Consider the following 20,546-nt stretch of genomic DNA (forward strand, 5'->3'; position numbering starts at 1 on the left):
AAATTGAGTAAAAGAATGATCTTATCAGAAGAGGAAGGTGGGCTTGGTTTTGGCATGGCAGAATGAGAGAATTATGAGGTCAGGGAGGCTCCAGTCAAATCTTTTTTTTTTTTTTTTTTTTTGGTTTTTTTGGTTTTTCTCCGGTACCGGGAACCGAACTCACGACCTTGCGCTTGCCAGGCAGGCGCTTTGCCGCTGAGCTAAACCCCAGCCCCAAGGGCTTACTTTCTTTATTGTTCCTCTAATCTTTGAATCACATACTATTATTTTCTCCATTTTGCCACTAAAGATAATAGTGGGATAAAATGTTAGCAGTTTGAAGATCATCTCCCACCCACGAAGTAGAGAAGGTAGAATTCCACAGACTTTGATTCAGAGCCCTATCTCCTATTCATTATTTTTAGACTTTTCAAGTTTAGTTCAGTTGAACAAAACACTCAATGAAACAGATGCCACACTAAGGTGAAAAACTTACCCTGGTTTTCTTAAAAGTGATTGTGGTGGCCAAACTTCATTGTACTACCTTGACTGGCTTAGCAGCCACCTAGAAAATTAGTGAAGCACATGCTGGGTGTGTGTGTCATGACATTAGGATCTATATTTAGTAACTGGCCTCTGCCTCATCAGCCTTGTTCTTTTGTTCTGCTTCCTGGACACCATGACGTAAGCAACTTTGCTCTCCACACCTTGCCACCATGATGCGTCTGCTGGGAACCAGGTTACCATGGACTGAATCCCCTAAAACTGTGAGGCAAATTAAGCATCTCTCCTTTTAAATTATGGGAATTGGGTATCTTATCACAGCAGTGAGAGAAGTGACTAAAACACTATCCCATACATGAAAACTAAAATTCTGCAGCCCAGGAACTCTGTCAGACCTGGACTACCTGGCAGAGTTTACCCCACTGTCTCAGGTTTCAAAGCCTATAACTGGCCTATGCTATTTGGAGACTCTGGCGCTTCCCTGGAAGAGAAGGAAAGAAAAGGTAAGAAGATAAAGCAGCAGGAGCACCAGCATGTTCTTGACAGTATAAATCAGCCCCTTGGGTTTCTATGGTAGACTAACCCTATATTCTCAATTTATTAGCAGGTTTTTCACCATAGGCTGTATTCAGACAATCATTTTTTTATTATACCAGTCAAACTCAGATCAACTCAAGCCCTATGATTCCTTTTCTTAAATGGGCATCTTTTCACAGCCTCACAGACATCAGGTGCTGACACGCTCTAACACATATTAAATGATGTTTCATTGTCGGAATGAATTTGTAATATTTTTACACTTATACTTGTCCACGCTCAAGCAAGGAGTTCAGTAGAAATTCTAATTTCAATATCACCCATATATCCAAGCAAGAGGGACTTCTGCAGGAAAACTGGCATTCAGTACTGGCCTCCTTGTTGGGGAGGTGCTTGTGGGCCCAGCAGACTTGATCACAAAGTTGCTACCCACTACCAGATAATGACCTTCCCTACAACACCCCAAAATTTACCTGAAGAGTCTAAACTGCTTATCTGTTTGTCTGATGGCTGGCTAAGGGGAAGCTCTTCTTAGCATGAGCAGAGTTTTGCCAGTAGGGTGTGACTGGGAAGGTGTATTTGTCAAGCTAGGAAAGTTGAACATATTTCACACAATGGCTCATTAGCTTGAGTTGTAACTCCTTAAGTATTTAGATTTATGGCATGTTGTTTTCCATTTGTACTTCTGCCACAGGCTAAATGAGCATACAGGTAGATTCTGGCTAACTTTACATTATTTTATTGATGATTACAGTAATTTAGCCCAAATTTCTTATTGGCCACTTCCAAGAAAAGTGGCAGGCTCATACACCATACTACCCTCCCGCTAGTAGAAACATATAAAACTAGAAGTTATGTTCTCACTTATTCCTTTAGTTCATGTTAATAAAAACAATAATTTCTTTTTGTTATAATAGTGGCATTGAATGATAATCTCCACAACACTGGATACAATTGGTTATACTTATACCTTCTTTCACTATTATAAAACTTCAGTAAATATAAAATCAGTAGGTCAACAAATCATAACAATCTTAAATTGAAAATTAGAAAGAAATAAGGAGCTATATCAGGTGTTTTCAGGTCATGTATACAGGCAGAGCACAGAACCAATGCATAAATCTGCTGCTACACCTCCAGGGATTGATTCTTCCCACTAGAGAGAGAGGAAGCATGGTCCCCTGCAGGACTTCTGATCACAGGACCACAGGTGTGAGCTCACACCCAATTTCTGTTACTAGGTAGCTAGAGAGGAACAGAGATTGGGACTTTTTCAGCTTTGCTGTGTGTTGTGTTTTAATTTTTGATAGAAGAGCTTATGATCTCCTTTACAGAGTTGGTTTAAGGGTTAAACAAAAATCACAAAAGCTACACTAGTAGTAATATTTTTGCCTCTGTTTTGACCTACCTGCTTTCTCTTTATTTTATTTTCTTTAGCTTACTTTATGTATGTAGACTTGCAAATGAGTTACCACTGAGTTTCCAAATTAAAAAAGCACCAGTAACAATTATACTATCACATGGTCTAGAAAATAGTTTCCCTAATTACCTGTATTATTTTGTTCAACAAATAAATAATTTTAGGAGGTCCAGCCAGTCTTTTAATCATGCCTATGCAATAAGAGAAGTGTCCACCAGACCTGGGAAGCAATAGTGAGAGCTGCAGCAGTCTGGCCTCTAAGCATGGAGGACCATTGGGAACTTCTTACGGGGAGGAAAGAAGGCCTTGGATTGACAGTGATTGTAATTCAGGGAAGTCATTCATTGACTCAACACATACTAGCCAAATGCATTTTCTGTGCCAGACACAATTCTAGGGAAGTAAAGAAAATTCCTATAGAAAAAAGAAAAATTCCCCCTTTATGCTGAGCTTAAATTCTATGGCTGTAATGCAGATGATGAGATAGAAAAAAGTTTTAAAGCAATTTAGTTATAAGGCATTTTCAAGTGTTTTTGAAAATAAACTGTGAATAACAATAAATCAAAGCACACAATTTTAGAAACAGATATGTAAGAACTGTACTGTGAATCATGCATTATTTGTAAAATACTTTTTTGCATGTTTTACAAAATTTAGGAAGTGTAAAGAGCACATACAGTGAAAAACACAGCTCTGTCTTCTTATTCCCCACCCTCTGAGATTCTTTCTCACCAATCACGTTAGTACCCTTCCAAAATTTTCTGTGGATATGTGTGCTTCAGAATGTATGTATTCTCCTGTTATTTTTGAGACACATACCATTTACACTGTACTGCATAATGATTTCACTTTTTTAAGCAACATCTATTGCAGATGGCTCTATATGAGGGCACAGGAGATTTTCTCCTTATTTGTAATGAATGAGGTATACTTTTATATATGTTGTTAAGCATTCCCACTTCCCACACAAGGTGAGTTCAAAGCTTCAGCCTAAGATGAATGGGCTGACAAAGATGCACGAGCAGTTTTGGGCTCACATAGACAGGAAAGAAACCAAGAACCAAACATTGCTGCTGCCTGTGGCCACCCAAAAGGATGACTCCTAAATAAAATAGACCAGAAGATCACAATACGAACTATGAACTTTTCATTTCTGAGGACCTAAATGCAGACTGCAGGGAAAGAACATCCTCAAGAGCAGTTCTATTCTCACAGGATAAAGTGAGAACACCATTTCACAGCAGGGCCTGGGAAGTGATAGGAAACCACTCCCCCCAGGATAGTCTCCGGGGTAGAGAGCACATCTGGACAGGAGCCCAGGGCAAATCCTCACCTTCTCCACCCTCTGCTTCCCTTAGGGGGCACCAGGCAAGCTGCCATGCAGATGGCTGCGGTGAGAGCTTTCAGCTGTGTCCTGTGGGAACACTGGGAGGTCACTAGCCCCTGTGTTGGAGCTGCTCTAATACGGGCTGATCTATTTGTCATCAATATTTTCTGATGTACTTTTGGGCAATTTTCCACCTTTTACCATTCTCACTATATACCCCATTATATGCATTTGCTTAAAATTATAAGGTAAATTGGAAGAAATACACTTTTGGAGTGGAAAAACATTTGTTCCTAATTTTGAATGATATTATCCTTCCTTAAATTTTATAATTACAATGCCAACAACAGTGTGTGACATAACTGTGGTTTCTTCATACCCATACCAGTTTAGCATATTATGAAGTACTGTATTTTACAATCTAAGCTAAAAATATTATCAGAACATGAAATGACATTTTCATTATTGTTAATTTGTAATGAGTGAAGTCAAACAACTATATATACATGAAAATATTTAATATTTTTATTTATTCAATTTGTCTTCTATTCTGTTAGCTCTTTTCAATAATTTGCAGATTGTTTTTATTCATTAAAGACATTGCTGCATTTTTCAAATTATTTGGTTGGGGGGATGTCGTTAGATGTATATTTTATGGAAGGTTAAATTGTATTGTTTTCAATTTCATATTGAAAAAAATTTTCATATATTTGATATTTAGGTTTCTGGAATTTGTCATACTTAAAAGGATTCCAAACATTTTTAGATTACAAAATTATTTTTCAAGCTCTGTAAATTTACATTTGAAAATCCATAAATACCACACGTGTATTTTCAAATGTTAAGAATTTCACTTGAGTGTAGTTTTGGGGTTGTGGTTGTTTAGTTTAAAATAAGAATTTTCACTAAAACACATTTTGAATTTTATAAAATGTTTTCTTGCATATATTCTAGATCATATATTCTAATAATATGTCTTTAAGTACTTGGGAACCTCTGAGATGGAGGTGTAAAACAGGTCACCGAGCACTGTTGAAAAGACTTCTCGGATTTGCACAAATGTCAGAGGCTGGAAGAGAAGTAAACAGCCATGGTCTTCCTCGTAGTCTTTGGAGAAGCCAGTGGGTTCAGCGCTGTGGGGCAGGAAGACTCTGAGCAGCAAGTGAAGGGTGTACATTCTCCCTCCTCCCACCCTTTTCGCAGAGAACCCTCTGAGACTCCGTGTTGTCTTCTGGGATGAAGAAAAGCAGACACCTGCAAGCATTGCATTGGCACCAAGGCCTTGCTCGGTGTCTCTTAGACACTCATTTTACCCCTTGATTGATGACCTTAAGGTGATCTCAGATGAGGAAGGAGAGCTACCACATTTTCCTACCAAATAGTAGCACAGCCAGATAATATTTGAGAAGGGATGTAGTTTTGCATAATATAATTAGCCCTATATAAAATGTGATAGAAGACAGCTGTCTGTTCACAAGACAGCTTTGACAAGGGCTCACTGGGGCTCGGAACATGAACCCCATCCTTTTTCCAGGTGGCGATATCAAGGCCTCATGTGTGCACAGGTGGCCCATCACAGAAAAATATAACCTGGGTCCTGAGCAACAGATAACGTTATCATGAAATAAGTCTTCAATCCAGATGTCTTATTGAGTTCTATTCCTTTCCATAATGGTGCTGCTTTTGCTTTTCAGTAACTCAAGTTGGGAGATTTCATTTCTCACTTTACACAACTAGTTAGCGGTAGAGTAGTGATCAGAACACGGGATCACCCAACACATCCCCATGCTCTTCTTTCCCTACGCGTCCTCTGAGGTGAACCTTGAAGGCTAGAAACTTCTTCCAACACAAAACCCTTGCCTTTCAGCTTTGCCAGTGCCTCCCCTTCTGTTGTATTTAATCAGTCTCCTTCTGTAACCACTGGAGTGACCTAACTGCACAACTGGAAGAGCTTGAATCCCCTAGAGAAGAGGCTGCTTGAGAGGAATATTGAAGGGGTATTTTTTCCAGCGAGCATTTCATAAGGCACCAAGACATCCATGCACACCCTGAAGAAACTGGTTCAACCTTCATTAATTAAGTGACATCATTGTATTCCCTTGGACATTAGTGAGAAAGGAGGTCTTGTGGGAGGAACAGCGAGACTGCACAGTGATATTATGTGCTTTTTAATGTTGTTATCTCCAACTTTCTCAAGAATTTTCTCTGCTTTGAAGTAGTTCAAATATAGTACGTTTTCTTTGTGTTTTCAATCAATTAAACAAGTTGACAAAGGAAAATGATGGATATTCAAAGACTTCCAATTTTTGGAAACTCAAAAATATCTACCTGGCACCTTGCATTCTTCAGTCACAGAGTGCCAACATCCCTTTTGAAGTTGAATAAAGGCATGTCTTATCCACAGTGTACTACACAAAGTTTAGGATCAAAAGAAGAGATACCTTTTAGAGTTCATGATAACAACTGAAAAAAGTGAGACCAGTTCCTTCTTTTTCGGTTATTCATCTCCACCTACACTAGCCTATTATCTCTTCTAATAGTGACTGAAATTGTGTCCTAGCAGGACTTGCTACTTTCTGTCCAGAAATGTCTTTCTGCAAGTCAAAGCCACATGCAGTCTTCATAGTGACAGCTGTCAGATAGCACCTCTCAGATGTTAGGGAACACCAGGATCCCCTGAAGAACATCTAAGCAAATATTGTGGTGCCCTCTCTCAGACTTTTGATTTAGTAAGTTTGAATGGGACCTGAATACACTACTTTTAACAGTTTTCTAGTGCTGCTAATTGGGCTGGCCTCTGAATCAAACGTTTAGAATTATTTGCCTAAAACCTAAAATTATCTGTATCACTATGTTCCAAAACACTTCAGGGTTTCTTTAACCAGCCTCACATGACTCTCTATCACTTTGCCCTTGACTAATTCTTACATTTTTCTCACTTTCCCATGCCTCAAGTGGCATGGTGACAAAGTTAAAAAATATAGCTATTGAAGGTGGGCACATACATGAGCAAAGACAGGTTACGTGTGTGTGTGTGTGTGTGTGTGTGTGTGTATGTGTAAAACATAAGGTTATTCTGTAATGAGAAACACATAGCAAACAATTTGCAAATAATATTCTAGATGATAAATTTTATCATAAATTCCATCTCATAATCAGTTGATTCTCATAGGATAATTTTGTTGATTTTTTACTCTTTTATCCATGATCACATACAATCTTCATCATATATTATTTCTTTTTTTCTACAAGCCTTTAAAAATATAAAATCAGTGTTAAACCACAAGTCACAGGAAAATAAGATTCAAACCATTCGAGTCTAGATAATCTAAAAGACAGTTTACCAAACCATAATTTGCAGCATGTTTCAGTATCTGTGGTGTAAAAATTTCTAGTCTGGCGGATTTCAAACTATCCAAGTGATGTCACAGAACATAGAATTGGGAAGGAATTTGCTCTTTCAGCCCAGTGTAGGGTATTTCTACTGCATGGGTAGAAAGTTGCAAGTTCATTTCATTACATGTTTACTTAACTTTAACAACTATGTATATGAGGTTATATATATGAGGTGGCTCACCAAGCTCCTAAAAGTGTAACATTCGGCCCTCAGGAGCTGAGCTGACTCTGATGCACCACCGCTGGGCTCTTGTGATGAACTCCACACCTGGAGTGCTGTTTGGCTTTCTATTCACTGTGCCCTCACACACATTGCTGACCTTTGACATCAGGATCAAGGTATCCTTCTCCCAAGACTTACCAATGTCTGCTGCAGAACCTGCTGCCCTGTCCTAGGCTGACCCCAGTGTTCTCTCCGGGGATTCTCTCCATTGTCACCTCCACAGTCCCATCCTTCAGTGCCTTATTTTGCCATTAGATTGTGAGCTTCTGCAACTTAAGGACTTGCCGTTTCTCATTTCTGAGCCCAGCCCAGAGCCAGGTATCCAGGAGGGGGACAACAGAAACTGCGCTATTTGCAAAGCTGGGTAACTCTTGGCTGCCAATTAGCACAGCTCTATGCAACCTTCTTTGTATGGTAGAGGTGCTGCACTTTACTTGCTGCTTTTGTTTGTTTGTCTTATTTTTTATTGTTTGGTACCAGAAATGAAACTCAGGACATTGTGCTTGTCAGGTATGTGCTGTGCCACTGAGCTATATCCCCAACTATTTTTAAATGGTTTTTGTTTGTTTGCTTGTTTTTGTCTTTTTGAGGCAGGGTCTCACTGTGCAGTTCAGGCTGGCCTTCAGCTCACTTTGTAGCCCAGGCTAGTCTCTAGCTCACAACGATCCTCCTGCCTCAGCCTCTGGAGTGCTGGGATTACACAAGTGTGCCACCATGTCCAGCGAGCTGCTGCATTTCAATAGGCCTGGTCTACAGCAGAGCAGGGAACAAACAACTCTCCATGTATATTAGTAAAAGCCTGCATCGGAAAGAATTCAAAAAGACTGTGCTGATAGCAAAGATTTAGATGCCTGGAGATTTTGTTTATGCTATGTGTATCTTTCATTAACCCTGCAAACTGAAGTTGTTTTTAAAGAGAAAATGACTGTATAAAAAACAGACTCAATAACGACACAGACAGGTTGCAAGAACACACACACACACACACACAGAGTCAAGAGAGTTGAAGTACTGAGTGTAGTGCTCACAGATAATCTGGGGCCTTCTGAAGGACCCCAACTCCCACCAGCATCTCCGCACCTCACTTCTCAGATGCTTTTGCTTGAACTCCTCCCTCTGTAGGCTGCCTGGCATAGCCAGATGGGAGGTAAGTCTCAAGGCAAGATTCTCCATTCCTTGGGGCCTCACTTCTCCCAGTGGCCATGTTTACTGAATTTGCTCAGAGTTCTTGAGCAAAGGGGATATGCGGGGGGAGTCAACTCACCTCATAATCAATGTCCAAGGCATCTGCCTCGCCCTTGGTCCTGAAGTGCTGCGTGTGTTTGTCCACGGTGAAATTCACCTGCTTGCCCACACGCTCAATGAGGACGGAATGCCAGTGCTGGTCATCCAGGAGGCTGCCCAGGGTGGCAGAGGGCGGGCTGCTGCTGAGCCGAGCTTTGCTGTCATCTGTGAAGAAAGAGGAGGTGGGATGGCGTCTGTGCCCAAGGGCAGCTTTTAGCACTAGTGTTCTGCAAGATTGGCCAGGTTCCTCTGTCCTAAAGGTAGGGAGTCCTTATCTCTCCAGGCCCACACCATGAGAGACTTGTGAATGAATAACACGCTTTGTCCACAGATTCCAAGACTGAATTTTAATCCAATTGAATTAGCTCCAAGGCAGGCAATTAAATGTTTCCTGGACTTCAACAGTTAAATAATGAAAGAAAAACTAGATGCTAAGGGCCTCATGAATTAGACTAAAAAGCAAGGTTTTCCATTTTTGGGAAAACCTACATGACCTTTGAGCTTGAGTGTTTCTTGAATGGAGCAGGCAAATTTTGAAATGTGCAGAGGCAGAAGAATAAACTTGGGGGTGAGTCTGAGGAGACAGTGGGGCTGCAGAGTTAGAGAATGCTGCAGGCACAGGTCAGGAGATTTCACTCGGGTGACCACTGTCAGCAGCCTATTGCATGACCAATTCTTAAACAGGGAGTTTACGGCCTCTATTTCAATACTTCGGTGGAAATTATTGTCTCTATTTTGCAAGTAAAGAAATCCGAGGCTCAGCGAGGTAAAGCGCACAGCCTTAAGCAGAGCAACTGGAATTTAACCCCAGTTTTGCTTCAATCATTTTTACTGTGCTTACGGCTCTGGATTATCCCTTCTTGCCCTCCTCTTCCAAGTTTATTCCTTCCTTTCCTGTAGCTTTCCATGGAAAAGATAACAACTTCCTCCGGCTGCAGCATTTGCCTCCCCCAGGGGAGAATGAACAACTAAATACAAGCAATCATTACGTATAAGTGAATGTTCAGTTTGGGGTGTATTTCACATACTCAGCTAGAAGTCTCTCCACTCCCCTGCCGTATGTTTTCGTGGCACAGCGTGCAGGCAGCCTGTTCAGGAGTGTGACATTCAGGGTGCAGGAACTGCCACTTCCCCGTAGGCTGCTTACTCCCACCTGCAGTATGGCCCCGAGTCACTTTTCCTTCACTTCAGAGCACAGAGCTGCTTCATACAGACGTGTGACGGGGGAAACCACACTTAGGCTTAGAAGAGGAGAGCTGGCATTTGAACACCTGACTGTATTTCATTGCTTTATTACTTGTTCCACAACTAATTAACTGCTACATATTTTCCTTTGCTTTCTCACTCCCTCTTCCTCCTTTTACGAAAAGATGTTGTAATCTAAGGAGATGTAGCTAAAATTAAAATGTGTGCTGCCCCTCTGAAGGTCTTAGTGTGGGGCTCTCACCCAATAAATCTGTACCAAGTGTCCGGTGGTAATCAGCAGTGTGCAGAGATAGCGTGGACCTGCAGCCCGGAGAGTGGGCAGCAGCAGGGTGAGCTCAGACTGGAGGAAGGAGCCGGAAGAAGCCCAGCACTACAGTTGGCTGACGGGCAGGCTCACGTTATCCACAGCTGTTTTTCTCTATTTTTTACTTTTTCCTTTTTGAGACAGTAGGCAGTTCAGGCTGGCCTTGAGGTCCCTTTGTAGCCCATGTCGGTGGCAAATATTCAGTGCTTTTGGAGCAAGGTTACAGAAGGCATTTTCTCTTTGAGGAACAGGAGTTATGGATGTGCTAGCAAGTCCACGAGTCCAGACGAACCTTGAAGAAAGGGTATTTGGGCAGCAACATGAGAATTTGCTTCTCATGGCCCCACTGTTTTCTCTAGTTTGTGTCCTTTCAGTCTCCTGCTAGAAATTCATCAGAGTCCGTTTGCAGTAGCCACCCTCAGAAAATAGGCCCTAGGTCTAAAATTTTGCCTGTTAGGCTAGAAAAAATTGTGCTTCTCAGTAATTCAGAGTATATTGCGCTTAATATAAATAAGGTTGAAAATCTTTTCATTGTTTTTCTTGTCTGGGAAAAAATGCACCTTAGCTTGTGTGCCTTTATTTTTCCATCAATTTGTTTTTTGTCTATAATTTAAATTTTGTAGTATATTTTGTTCTTTATTTTACTTTTTTGTACCAGGAATCAAACTCAACACTTTGCACTTGCCAGGCAGGTGCTGTGCCAATGAGCTCTATCCCTGGCTCTTTATTTGATCTTTGATTATGCCTTTTTTGTTTCTTTATTTACCATTTAGGTGTTTTTGTGTTGGAAAAGGTATCATTTCCTTTTCTTTATGGCTTCTGAATTTGTGTTGTAATTTAAAAACGGATCCCCTTTTTGAGATTAGAAGAATTTATCCAAGATTTCTGCAATTTCATTTCATTGGACATGGCTTCTAAAATATAGCATAAAGCACAGTTCTATTTTCCAGTTTTAGATGATTATCAAATTGCCTCCAATCTACTACCTTAAAATCCCTGAGTGATACTTTCAAGGAAACAAGGTACATTGAGTTCAAATATAAGGAGAAACTCTACTAAGCTGGATTAGTAAGTTTGTCACATTGATCAGTTCAGTCTTCTCTTAGCAGATTTTAAAATCCTGATCATTCAAGTAGTAAGTTTTCAGATTGGTTGTTGCCATCGTATTCTCAGTGTAGTCACTGCCACAGTCAGGATCACCAGGGGAATGGGTAAGTTACTCTGTGTGGGAAACACTGGTAGCCTTGTTCTCACTCTCAAAGTCTGAAGTCAGCCCTTCCTCGCCTCCATCCTGACCCTGCCTCCGAAAGCTGGTGACCATCATTCCATCCAATAGTTCTGCTCCTTGTAATTGTTAAGGTTTTAGTGAGAAAATGCACCTCTCTTAGAATAAATAGTGCCTACTTCTTGCTCACTGAATTTAATGAAACTATAAACCTTAATTAGTACACTTATCATTTTATGCACTGTGGCTCATGAAATTTTTATGAATACATAACACAATTTGTTGACCTTTCCACAAAACCGGATTAACATTGCTCTCTGTTTATTTTGCTCATTTACTTAACCAATATTTTCCTTGCCCAAAGATAATATAAAATTCAATTCCACCGATCTTTCAGAAAAGTCTATGCCAAGAAATAGTGAAGAAAATTTTTAAAATTGTAGCAGGGTGCCTAGTCATCACTTTTTGGAAATCTATCCCAATAAAATAAATTAAAATGTGGTTAAAAAAATTTAAATGGATGATGATTTAAAAATTAGAAATGATGTCCAATAATTTGGAAAGAGCAAAAAATTACATCAAGCATACTTCGAATCACCAGAGAGAATAGTATGCAGCCATCAAAATATCATTCAGTAAATACTTATAGCATTTAAAGAAGGATGTGATGTAGAATGAGAACATATATTTCATCTCTGGAGGCTAACTAGCCCAGAAAGACAGTGCTAAGGCCTTGAATGATTATATATAAGATGAATGAATGGTCTCATCATTACCCATGAGAGACCTTTGAAATAATGTTTGTCCTTTCTTGTAGAAAATAAAGTAAAAATAAGTGAAATGCTTACTAATTTATAACCTACTGATTTAAAATATATAAAAGCAGAATGAGAAATTATAAATATAGACCACAAAATGTACAAATAAACAGTATGAGCAGATAAAACTTTGCATTTATCCAAATATTATTTTTTCTATATTTTAGAATGAACGTGAATACTTTTAACAATAGGAAAAGATAAATTTCATTAAGGACACAACCTTCATCCTCAATAGCTGAATTATTGAAAAATGCATAACTATTATATGCAAATTATTGAATATTTCCTGAATTCCAAGTTATTTTTTTTCAGTGCTAGTGATCAAAACCAAGGTTTGCACATGCTAAGCAAATTCCTTACCACTGCCCTACATGCTCAGCTTACAGTTTACTTTTTAAGGTAAAAGTAGTAGATATGAAAGAACCTTGCCTCCCTTCCATTGTTGCTAACATTCAGAAATTTTGCATTATAAAATGTTAAGTGAAAGGTGATTGGGTTAAATTATTGGGTACACAAAATATCTGCTGTTCATGAAGCAGGATATTTAGAAGTTTTTCTAAAAAGCAAGAAGAATTACAGTGCAAATATTTCATTTTACCTAGAAATCTTTACTATTAGAACTCATTAGAAAAACTTAACTCTCAGGATATTATTGAACTTTTATCTTCCAGTGTCTATTTCAAGTTTTATCTCATGGCTCTTGAGTTCCAATTACTTAGTTTTAACTAATTTCCAACTTATTAAGGCATGATCAAGTCTTCATGGCCCCATGTGAAGGACAAAAACAATACAAGTATAAAAGGTAATTTTTGGCCCTGAAACATAAGGAAAAGCTTCTAATTAAATAAGATCTTTTCTTCATTTGACCCGAAAGATACTTAAAATGAAGCAAGGTAAGTACTAAGACCTTATAACAATTTATATAGAAATGTAAAATGATTGCCTTTCCAGCTTCATTTGATTTACCTCCTTCCCCTCAGCCTGCTGTACATAAACATGGCGATGTCCCCCCTCTTGTTTGGTACTCACATTTTCAGGTAAAAAGCATCATACCAAACTATTTTCACCTAGATACCTTGTTCAATTAAATCTTGTTGCTTAGTCTGATCTTCACAAATCAAATTTTCCTGCCCTGTGAACTTAAGGCAGCCTGAGGAAAAGGGGATGAGCACTCTCGTATTTAAGGGAGTATTTTGGTTAAAAAAAAAAAAAAAAAAAAAAGTCATTCCTTGGAAGAGATTGATTTACTGTTGATAAAACAATAGCTAGCTGTGAAGTTTTCTGTTTCTTTTTCCACCTGACCTTCAGAATTGGCCCTTCCAACTTTAATGTGTCAGATTATCAATATTGGAATTCATTAGTACTTAGCAAGCTTCTCCCATAAGTCAAACATTTTACATAAGTTGTTTATAATATTCCTGAACACAGCATGGCAAAAATTTCAGTCTGCAAGAAGCCAGAAGATTTACCCAAGGACACAAAGAATTCGTGCCACCATTTGGCACCACCTGACTACTTCCTCTGGGAAAAAATGATGTTCTCATTCTCCCTCATTTCTCATTTTGTGACTAACTGCTTCCCACTATACAAGCATGTAAGCTACATTGATAAGTCAGAATGGAAAGTGTCAGGAAAGAATGTGATGAATTGGAAAACAAAGTGTTGTGGCAAAGGAAATGGTAATGCAGGAAAGGAAGGATGTGATGCAGAATGAGAGCATAAATATCGTCTCTGTAGGCTAATCAGCCCAGAGAAACAGTGTTACACCCTTGTATGATTATATACCAGGTGCATGAGTGGTCCCATAATTACCCACATGAGATCTTTGAAGAAAATAGTCAGGAAGCAATGTGATTCTAGAGGACTTGATTCTCAAACCAGGATAACATCGATGTATTATTAAAGCAGTGAAATACAAATTTTTTGGTGTAAGGAGATTTCTTAATATTAATGAATAGAAATACTTTGCAGACTTTTGAGTAGTTTTATCTGCCCTTAAATTTGTATCTATTTTCTGTGACATTACTTCTTTACAAAAATGTTGCCTTAATATGTTTATGTTATATGTTTTTGATAATGAGTATTTATTATATTTTAATTAATATCCAAAATAAATAACAAGGACAAGTAAGTATTTTACTAGACTGGAATTTCCTTAAAAATAAGGACTGGCATCAGAGCATTCAGGCTGACACTTATAACCTCAGCTATTAGGGTGGCTGAGGAAGGAGGGTTGTGAGTTCAAGGCCAGCCTGGACATCTTAGTGGGCCTCTACCTCTACATGGAAACATGAGTAGGTTGTAGATGTAGCACAGTGGTAGAGCACTTGCATGGCATAAGTGAGATCCTAAATTCCATTCTCTGAACCCCCAAACGAGGGAAACAGACAAATTCAACTTTTAAACCATCAGTAGCAAGCTCAGTGTCTGAAGTAATAAAATTGGCCATCTACAGTTATCGCCTGATCAGCAGAATTGATTAAAAAATGTGCACCTTCCCCACTGCAACTGTTTGAAATGCTTCTATTTCTCCCTTCTTTAAGAGCAAACCTCCACACAACTCAAAGTTAACTGTGTACCCTAGGTGCTCCTGATCTTGCCATTCTTAAAATTTAACCCATGAACGCCAATTGCCTGATATCTGATACACAATTGTTTGGAGAAGGTTTACAACACATTAGCGATTAATGTCAGGGCACTGCGGAATGACAGAAGAGAGCACTTATCCCAGCTGTACATCTATGCAATGATAGGATCTTAAGCAACTGGTGAACATCAGTGAATGGTTTCAGAGCTAATGTGGTCTGTCGCATGATTTACATTATATACACAGTGGACCCTCAAATTGTGACCAGCCCAACATACGAATAACTTGGATTTTGAACAGAATTTTAGGTTTAAGTTAGAACAAAATTCTTGAGTTATGACCCAAATTCTGGCCACTGGTGCAACTGTAAACAAAGACTTGCAATGCCAGAAAAGCATATGTAAGAGTACATGAGCCTGTCTGAGCCCAGATGTGCGTGTTTGTGGACATGATTTCATTCAGTGCTGTAATATAAATAATATGATTACTGCTATCAAATGTGCCCCCAAAAGCTAGAAAAGAAGCTAGGGAAGGAAGGGAAGGTAAAGAAAGCAATAATAATAAAAAAGAACAGTGTCAAAGAAAAGACAGAAACAGATACACTTAGGCTAGTTTTTAGTTCAGAAAACACTAAGACCTAGTGAGCCAGAAGGTCCTAATGGGCTACAGACTCTCCTGAGGAGAGAAAAGACAGCAGAGAGCCAGGTCCCTGATGTTCTTATGGAAGGGGCCTCTCCTTCCAAACAATAACCAGCTTCTATTTCACCCTCCCTTCCTACAAATCAAAAACGTCAACTTGAATGGTGAGTACAGTATGAAGCTATTGTTTCTCATAAAGTACGCACATTTTATAACTTTTTGATGAATGCAGTAGGAAAATTGTTGGTGTTTCTCCCAAAGAACACATATTAAACACTCTTTTGTTATTATAAAATGTTAGTTAAGGCATCCTTTGGGAAGTTTGGAACACATTATGGGTATTTCCATTATTTCTTATGGAAAAAGTAGTCTTGACTTACAACCAACTTGAGTTACAACTAGCCCTTGGGAACAAATTGAGTGCACAAGTCAAGGGTCCACTGTATTAAATTTTAGACAGCGTTTTTATAATTAAAGAGTTTAAGACAGTGACCAAATGCGAGCTTTCAAAAATGGCAACTTGAAAAATCAATGTCCCCATCAACATGATAAACATTCCATAAATATATTTGAGTTGGCTTCTTAAAATGCTTGAATTTCAAAGGAGCCAAAGTAAAGAAAGCTGTGTTGTATTCTTCGGCAGATGTGAAAAACTATCACAGATGTCTTTTTGAGTTGATCAGGTAGTCAAGGACTTTGACTTCTGAGCCTTGGATTTAGCTCTGATGGGGACCCTGCTCTGCACATGTTTATTCTAGTCCAGGGTTGCTCTATACTTCAGCTCTGTGTGCTGAGTACTGCTTACACATTCTGTCTCAGTTCAAAGGTATTGGAGTCTGGGAGGATAAGTGACCAATATGTACTCTTGATGTCTTGTTTAATTCCTGCACCTCCCAGTCATGTAATTCTTTTCTTTGATTCTCCACTTGCCCTTATGGGCTCTGGATGTTGTAATTCTATAGAGTGTAGATTGTCACAGGTGAGTTGAGTAAGATGCACAATAAGTCGAAATGGGAATCTCCCTAACTCCTCTATGGACTGAAAGAAGAAATCTAGGGAGGTCAGGGTTATAGCTCAATGGCATAAGCACCTACCTGGCAAGCACAAGGTCCTGAGTTTGATTCCTGGTACCAAAAAAATCTCTTTCCCACTTCCTAGTTTAGCAAAATAATCAATGTTCTACCCTAACAAAGTAGGCCAAGCAGAAGTACCTCGTTAAATCTCACCATAGAACTGACTCTGCCCATGTCACACTTGGGACATATAACTACATAATATGAATTGGGGAGTCATCAAAGACTGTCACTTGAACAACAGTATACTGTCATGTAAGTGGTTTATATTTAATTTAATATATTAGATATCCATTTTATGAGTTAATCTTGGATATCTCTAGGTTATTCCTGCTACCTTGCCCATACTCCCAATGAAGGCCAAGAAGATTCTTAGGAGTGCCTCAGAATAAAGCCCTAGAAGGTTTGGTTTTAGATTTTTCACTAATCTTCAATCTGATGTCTCTTCTGCTAATTGCTGAAATATATTTGTTGTTTTCTTTCCAGTCTCCATGCAACTTGCACTTACAGACTGCAATTTGCTATGTCTTTCTGACTTTGCTATTTGATAGTAAATACCAGCAGGTAATTCTCTCATCCTGTAACTGGCAATGATAGAATCCATCCCACAGCAGGAAGCTAAAATCTGAACTTTTGCAAGAGGCAGGAGGAGCATTCTGTACTAAGTAGCTGACCTTAAATAAATCTGCGGCTCACCCTGCCACATCCAGACCACCATGACCTCCTGAAGAATGTAGCACTCCATTGCCTGACCCAGCAAAATAATAGGCAGAGCCTTACCCTACCTAAGTTTAGGTACAGGGTAAGCCTCCCCTGCTGGAGCTCCAAGGTGATGTGGTCGCCACGTTGGCCTTCTCCATGGAACAAGACTCCATCTCCTTGCATGCTCTTGAACTTCAGGGAGATCACATCTTTGAGAGTGCTCATCAGCTTCTGATTGAACCTGTACAGAAGCGAGCTTCGGCCATCAAAGTCAGCAACGTCTGATTCTAGGAGGGAGGAGGGAAAGAAAAATCAGTGTAAATCCGATGATTCATTGTTTCTGTTTCCTACCTTAGTTGCTGCCCAATTCACATGGATGTTTTTGAGATCAGAAAGGCCTTGTCTCAACAAAACACATACAGGCTAGACCTAACTTAATTAGACTCAGAGGAATTTCTCATTTACAAGCAACCACCCCACACTGAGTCAAAGTGAACTGATCATCAGCGTAGAGGCAAAGAACTCTCATTAATGACACGTCAGACTTTGCTTGAGGGGACAGGGTGAGAATATCACAAATACCTATGTCAGGCTTATCATGTCAGGTAGCTGTTTTATAATAACTTTTCATGATTTATACTGCTTATTAATTTGCTTCTGACAGTTGGAACCATTTGATCTCCTCATCAAGGCAGGAGAGGAAAAAGAGATATAGTTTGTTATGCCTACTAGGATTGAATGGTTCAATCTTTTCAGAATCCTGTATTGAGAAGGCTTCTGAGGCTCCTTCTGAGTTAAGAATGAAGGAAAACTCACGAAGGAAAGCTTGGTATTTTATTGGGTAGAGCAGATACAGTGCATCTCTGCCTTCCTTGTCTGGTCCTATGCTGATAGTACATATCTTTTCAGTGTTTTCATCCAAATTATTCATTTATTGTTATTTTTTGTCTTTCTTCTAACTAGAGATATCTTTAGTGTATTAGCAAAAATTGCACACATTTAAGGGAAAGATGTGATATTTTGATACAGGAATACATTCCATAATGTTTAAATCAGAGTAAGCATATCAATCTCTGAAAATAATTGTTTTGTTGAAATAAAAATATTGAAATACTTTCTTCTAGTTTTTATAATTATCATTTGCTATAGTTATTCTACTGTGCAATAGGACACCAGAACTCACTTCTACCATCTAACTATAGCTTAGTATCCATGGACCAACCTTTCCCATCCTTCTCTCCTGTCTAATGAATCCAGGCCCCTACTCTACTATCAATTTCTATGTGATCAATTTTTATAATGCACATATGTGTCAGATCATATGGTACTTGTCTTCCTGTGCCTGACTTATTTTTAACATAAGGTCTCCCAATTCCATTATTTTTAAAGCCAAAAAGAGAAGGTCAAATTATCATGATTCAAAGGTATGCCAAGAAAGCTAATAGGAACTTTATTTGGGAGCTGCTATTCTAGGTTACTGTTATATCCTTTTCCCAGTGATTTATTATGAAAACTTTTACAGTAAACTTTTATTACTTTTACAATAAGAAAAATCCAAACTTATTTATAACTTGAAACAGATTCCTTACATACCACCTCACATGGGTGAAGTATAAGTGAATGACTATATGAAAGAGTTGAGTTTTCTTCTTTGAAATCTAAAACTTAGGAAAACTGAGTTTTTCAAGATTTGCAAGCAAAGAAAATTTGCAGCTTCACATATAAAATGACAAATTAAGTACATTTTCTGATCAAAAGTTGAGAAATAGTCTTTGCAAAGCTAAGTTTTCGAAATAGAAAAATAAAATTCTATTTTTCCATGATTTGTTTTAGAACATATTTTCATAATTTATTCCTCAAGAATAAAGAGATGGATGACTCCAGATTGTGTAAAGATCCTGTCCAGATGCAAAGAGATTTTCAGAAGCTCCTACTCTTCTCAGAACTACCCAGGCCCATCAGTGATCTCTGCCTGTGCTCTGAGCTAGACTTCCATTCGAGTCCAGTAGGGGCTCCAAAGGCATGTGAGGTATATGAGAATGTGAGTTTACACTCTGATAGCCATAGTTTCTCAGCTCAATCACCTTGGGTATCTTTACATCGGTAAGACTGGATTTCTTTATCTACAAATTGGAGGTGATTATGGCCATTAGAAAAGAATGGCAGAAGAAAGGAACATGGAATAAAATTCAGCAACATATCATAGCATCTCCAGGAGCAGCAACCTCGACACTTGGCAAACAACAGCTTAGTGAAAAGCAAGGAAGAGGTCCAGGATCCATTAAAAAACAAACAGAAAAACTCAGAAACCATAGAGACTCTAGTGAAACTGAAGACAACAGTAAAAGAATGCCAACCCTGGCTCCTGGGGAGGGAAACCTGTTTGGGCAAATACAAGGTAAACCTTGAGAGGGCTGGCCACTGCAGGGGGAATCAAAAAACCAAGTCATTGCTGTTAGCCCTAAGAAAAGTCCCCAGTTATTACAAATTGCAAAAACAATGTAGCATTTTACTCTTAAAATGATTCCTTCCACATGGCAAGCTAATGTTGCAGAAGAAATCCACTGTATCACCACCACATCTAAAGGGGCCATTTTGGGGAAGGGTTATTGTTTAAGGGAATCAGAAGCCACAGAACAGCTGCACATAAGGTCTGTGAGTCACTTTATCACGGGAGTTGACCCCTTTTACATTAGCATCACTATTAAACTTTATTGATTTTCACATATTTAGTTGATTGCTGAATTATTTTCTATTGTTAATGGTGGTATAGTTGTTACATGTAATAGATGTTTAGTGTATGTCAATATTTCACTTGCGTTTGTTCCTATAATTGCAGATAGCTTTTCAGTTGTTAAAGGTGGTATAGTGACAGGGTTTTGCTTCTTATTGTGTATCAATATCTGGTTTGTCTTTGATAGAAGCTGATTTCTTTGCTATTGCCAGTGGTGGCCCTCCTATTGCTGCTGATATTAGTTGGATTTGCTATATGTTAGTCTCTGGTTTGTATTTGTGTCATCAACATCATTGCAGTTCTTTTTTTCCTCCATGTGTGGTAATAGTGATCAAGTCCCCAGAAGAAAGCTGGACACTAAGGTGAACTTCAAATCTTACAGTGAGTAGGCTGAATAGTGGTACAAACACTGAAAAATCACCAAACACAAAAACATATCACAGGGCCAGGCATGGTGCTACACTCTTGTAATCATAGCACTTAGGAGGTTAAGACAGAAGGATCGCTGTGAACTAAAGGCCAAATGGGGCTACATGGTGAGTTCAAAACCAGACTGCACTACAAAGCCAGACCCTGTCTCACACA

At 38.9% G+C, this 20,546-nt stretch overlaps 1 protein-coding gene across 1 annotated transcript in view; it reads right to left on the bottom strand.

The window, feature by feature from the left end:
- Cntnap5 (contactin associated protein-like 5) overlaps positions 1-20,546 on the bottom strand; it is an 809,758-nt gene that overhangs the window by 412,024 nt on the left and 377,188 nt on the right. The window contains exons 5-6 of the mRNA XM_013521091.1: positions 17,311-17,514; positions 8,651-8,835 (exon numbers count right to left, since the gene is read on the bottom strand). Coding sequence (XP_013376545.1) covers positions 8,651-8,835; positions 17,311-17,514 — 389 coding nt within the window. The remainder of the gene's footprint in view (positions 1-8,650; positions 8,836-17,310; positions 17,515-20,546) is intronic.

This window comes from Chinchilla lanigera, unplaced genomic scaffold (assembly GCF_000276665.1).
Source record: "Chinchilla lanigera isolate Chin_1 unplaced genomic scaffold, ChiLan1.0 scaffold00058, whole genome shotgun sequence".
NCBI classification, from domain to species: Eukaryota; Metazoa; Chordata; class Mammalia; order Rodentia; family Chinchillidae; genus Chinchilla; species Chinchilla lanigera.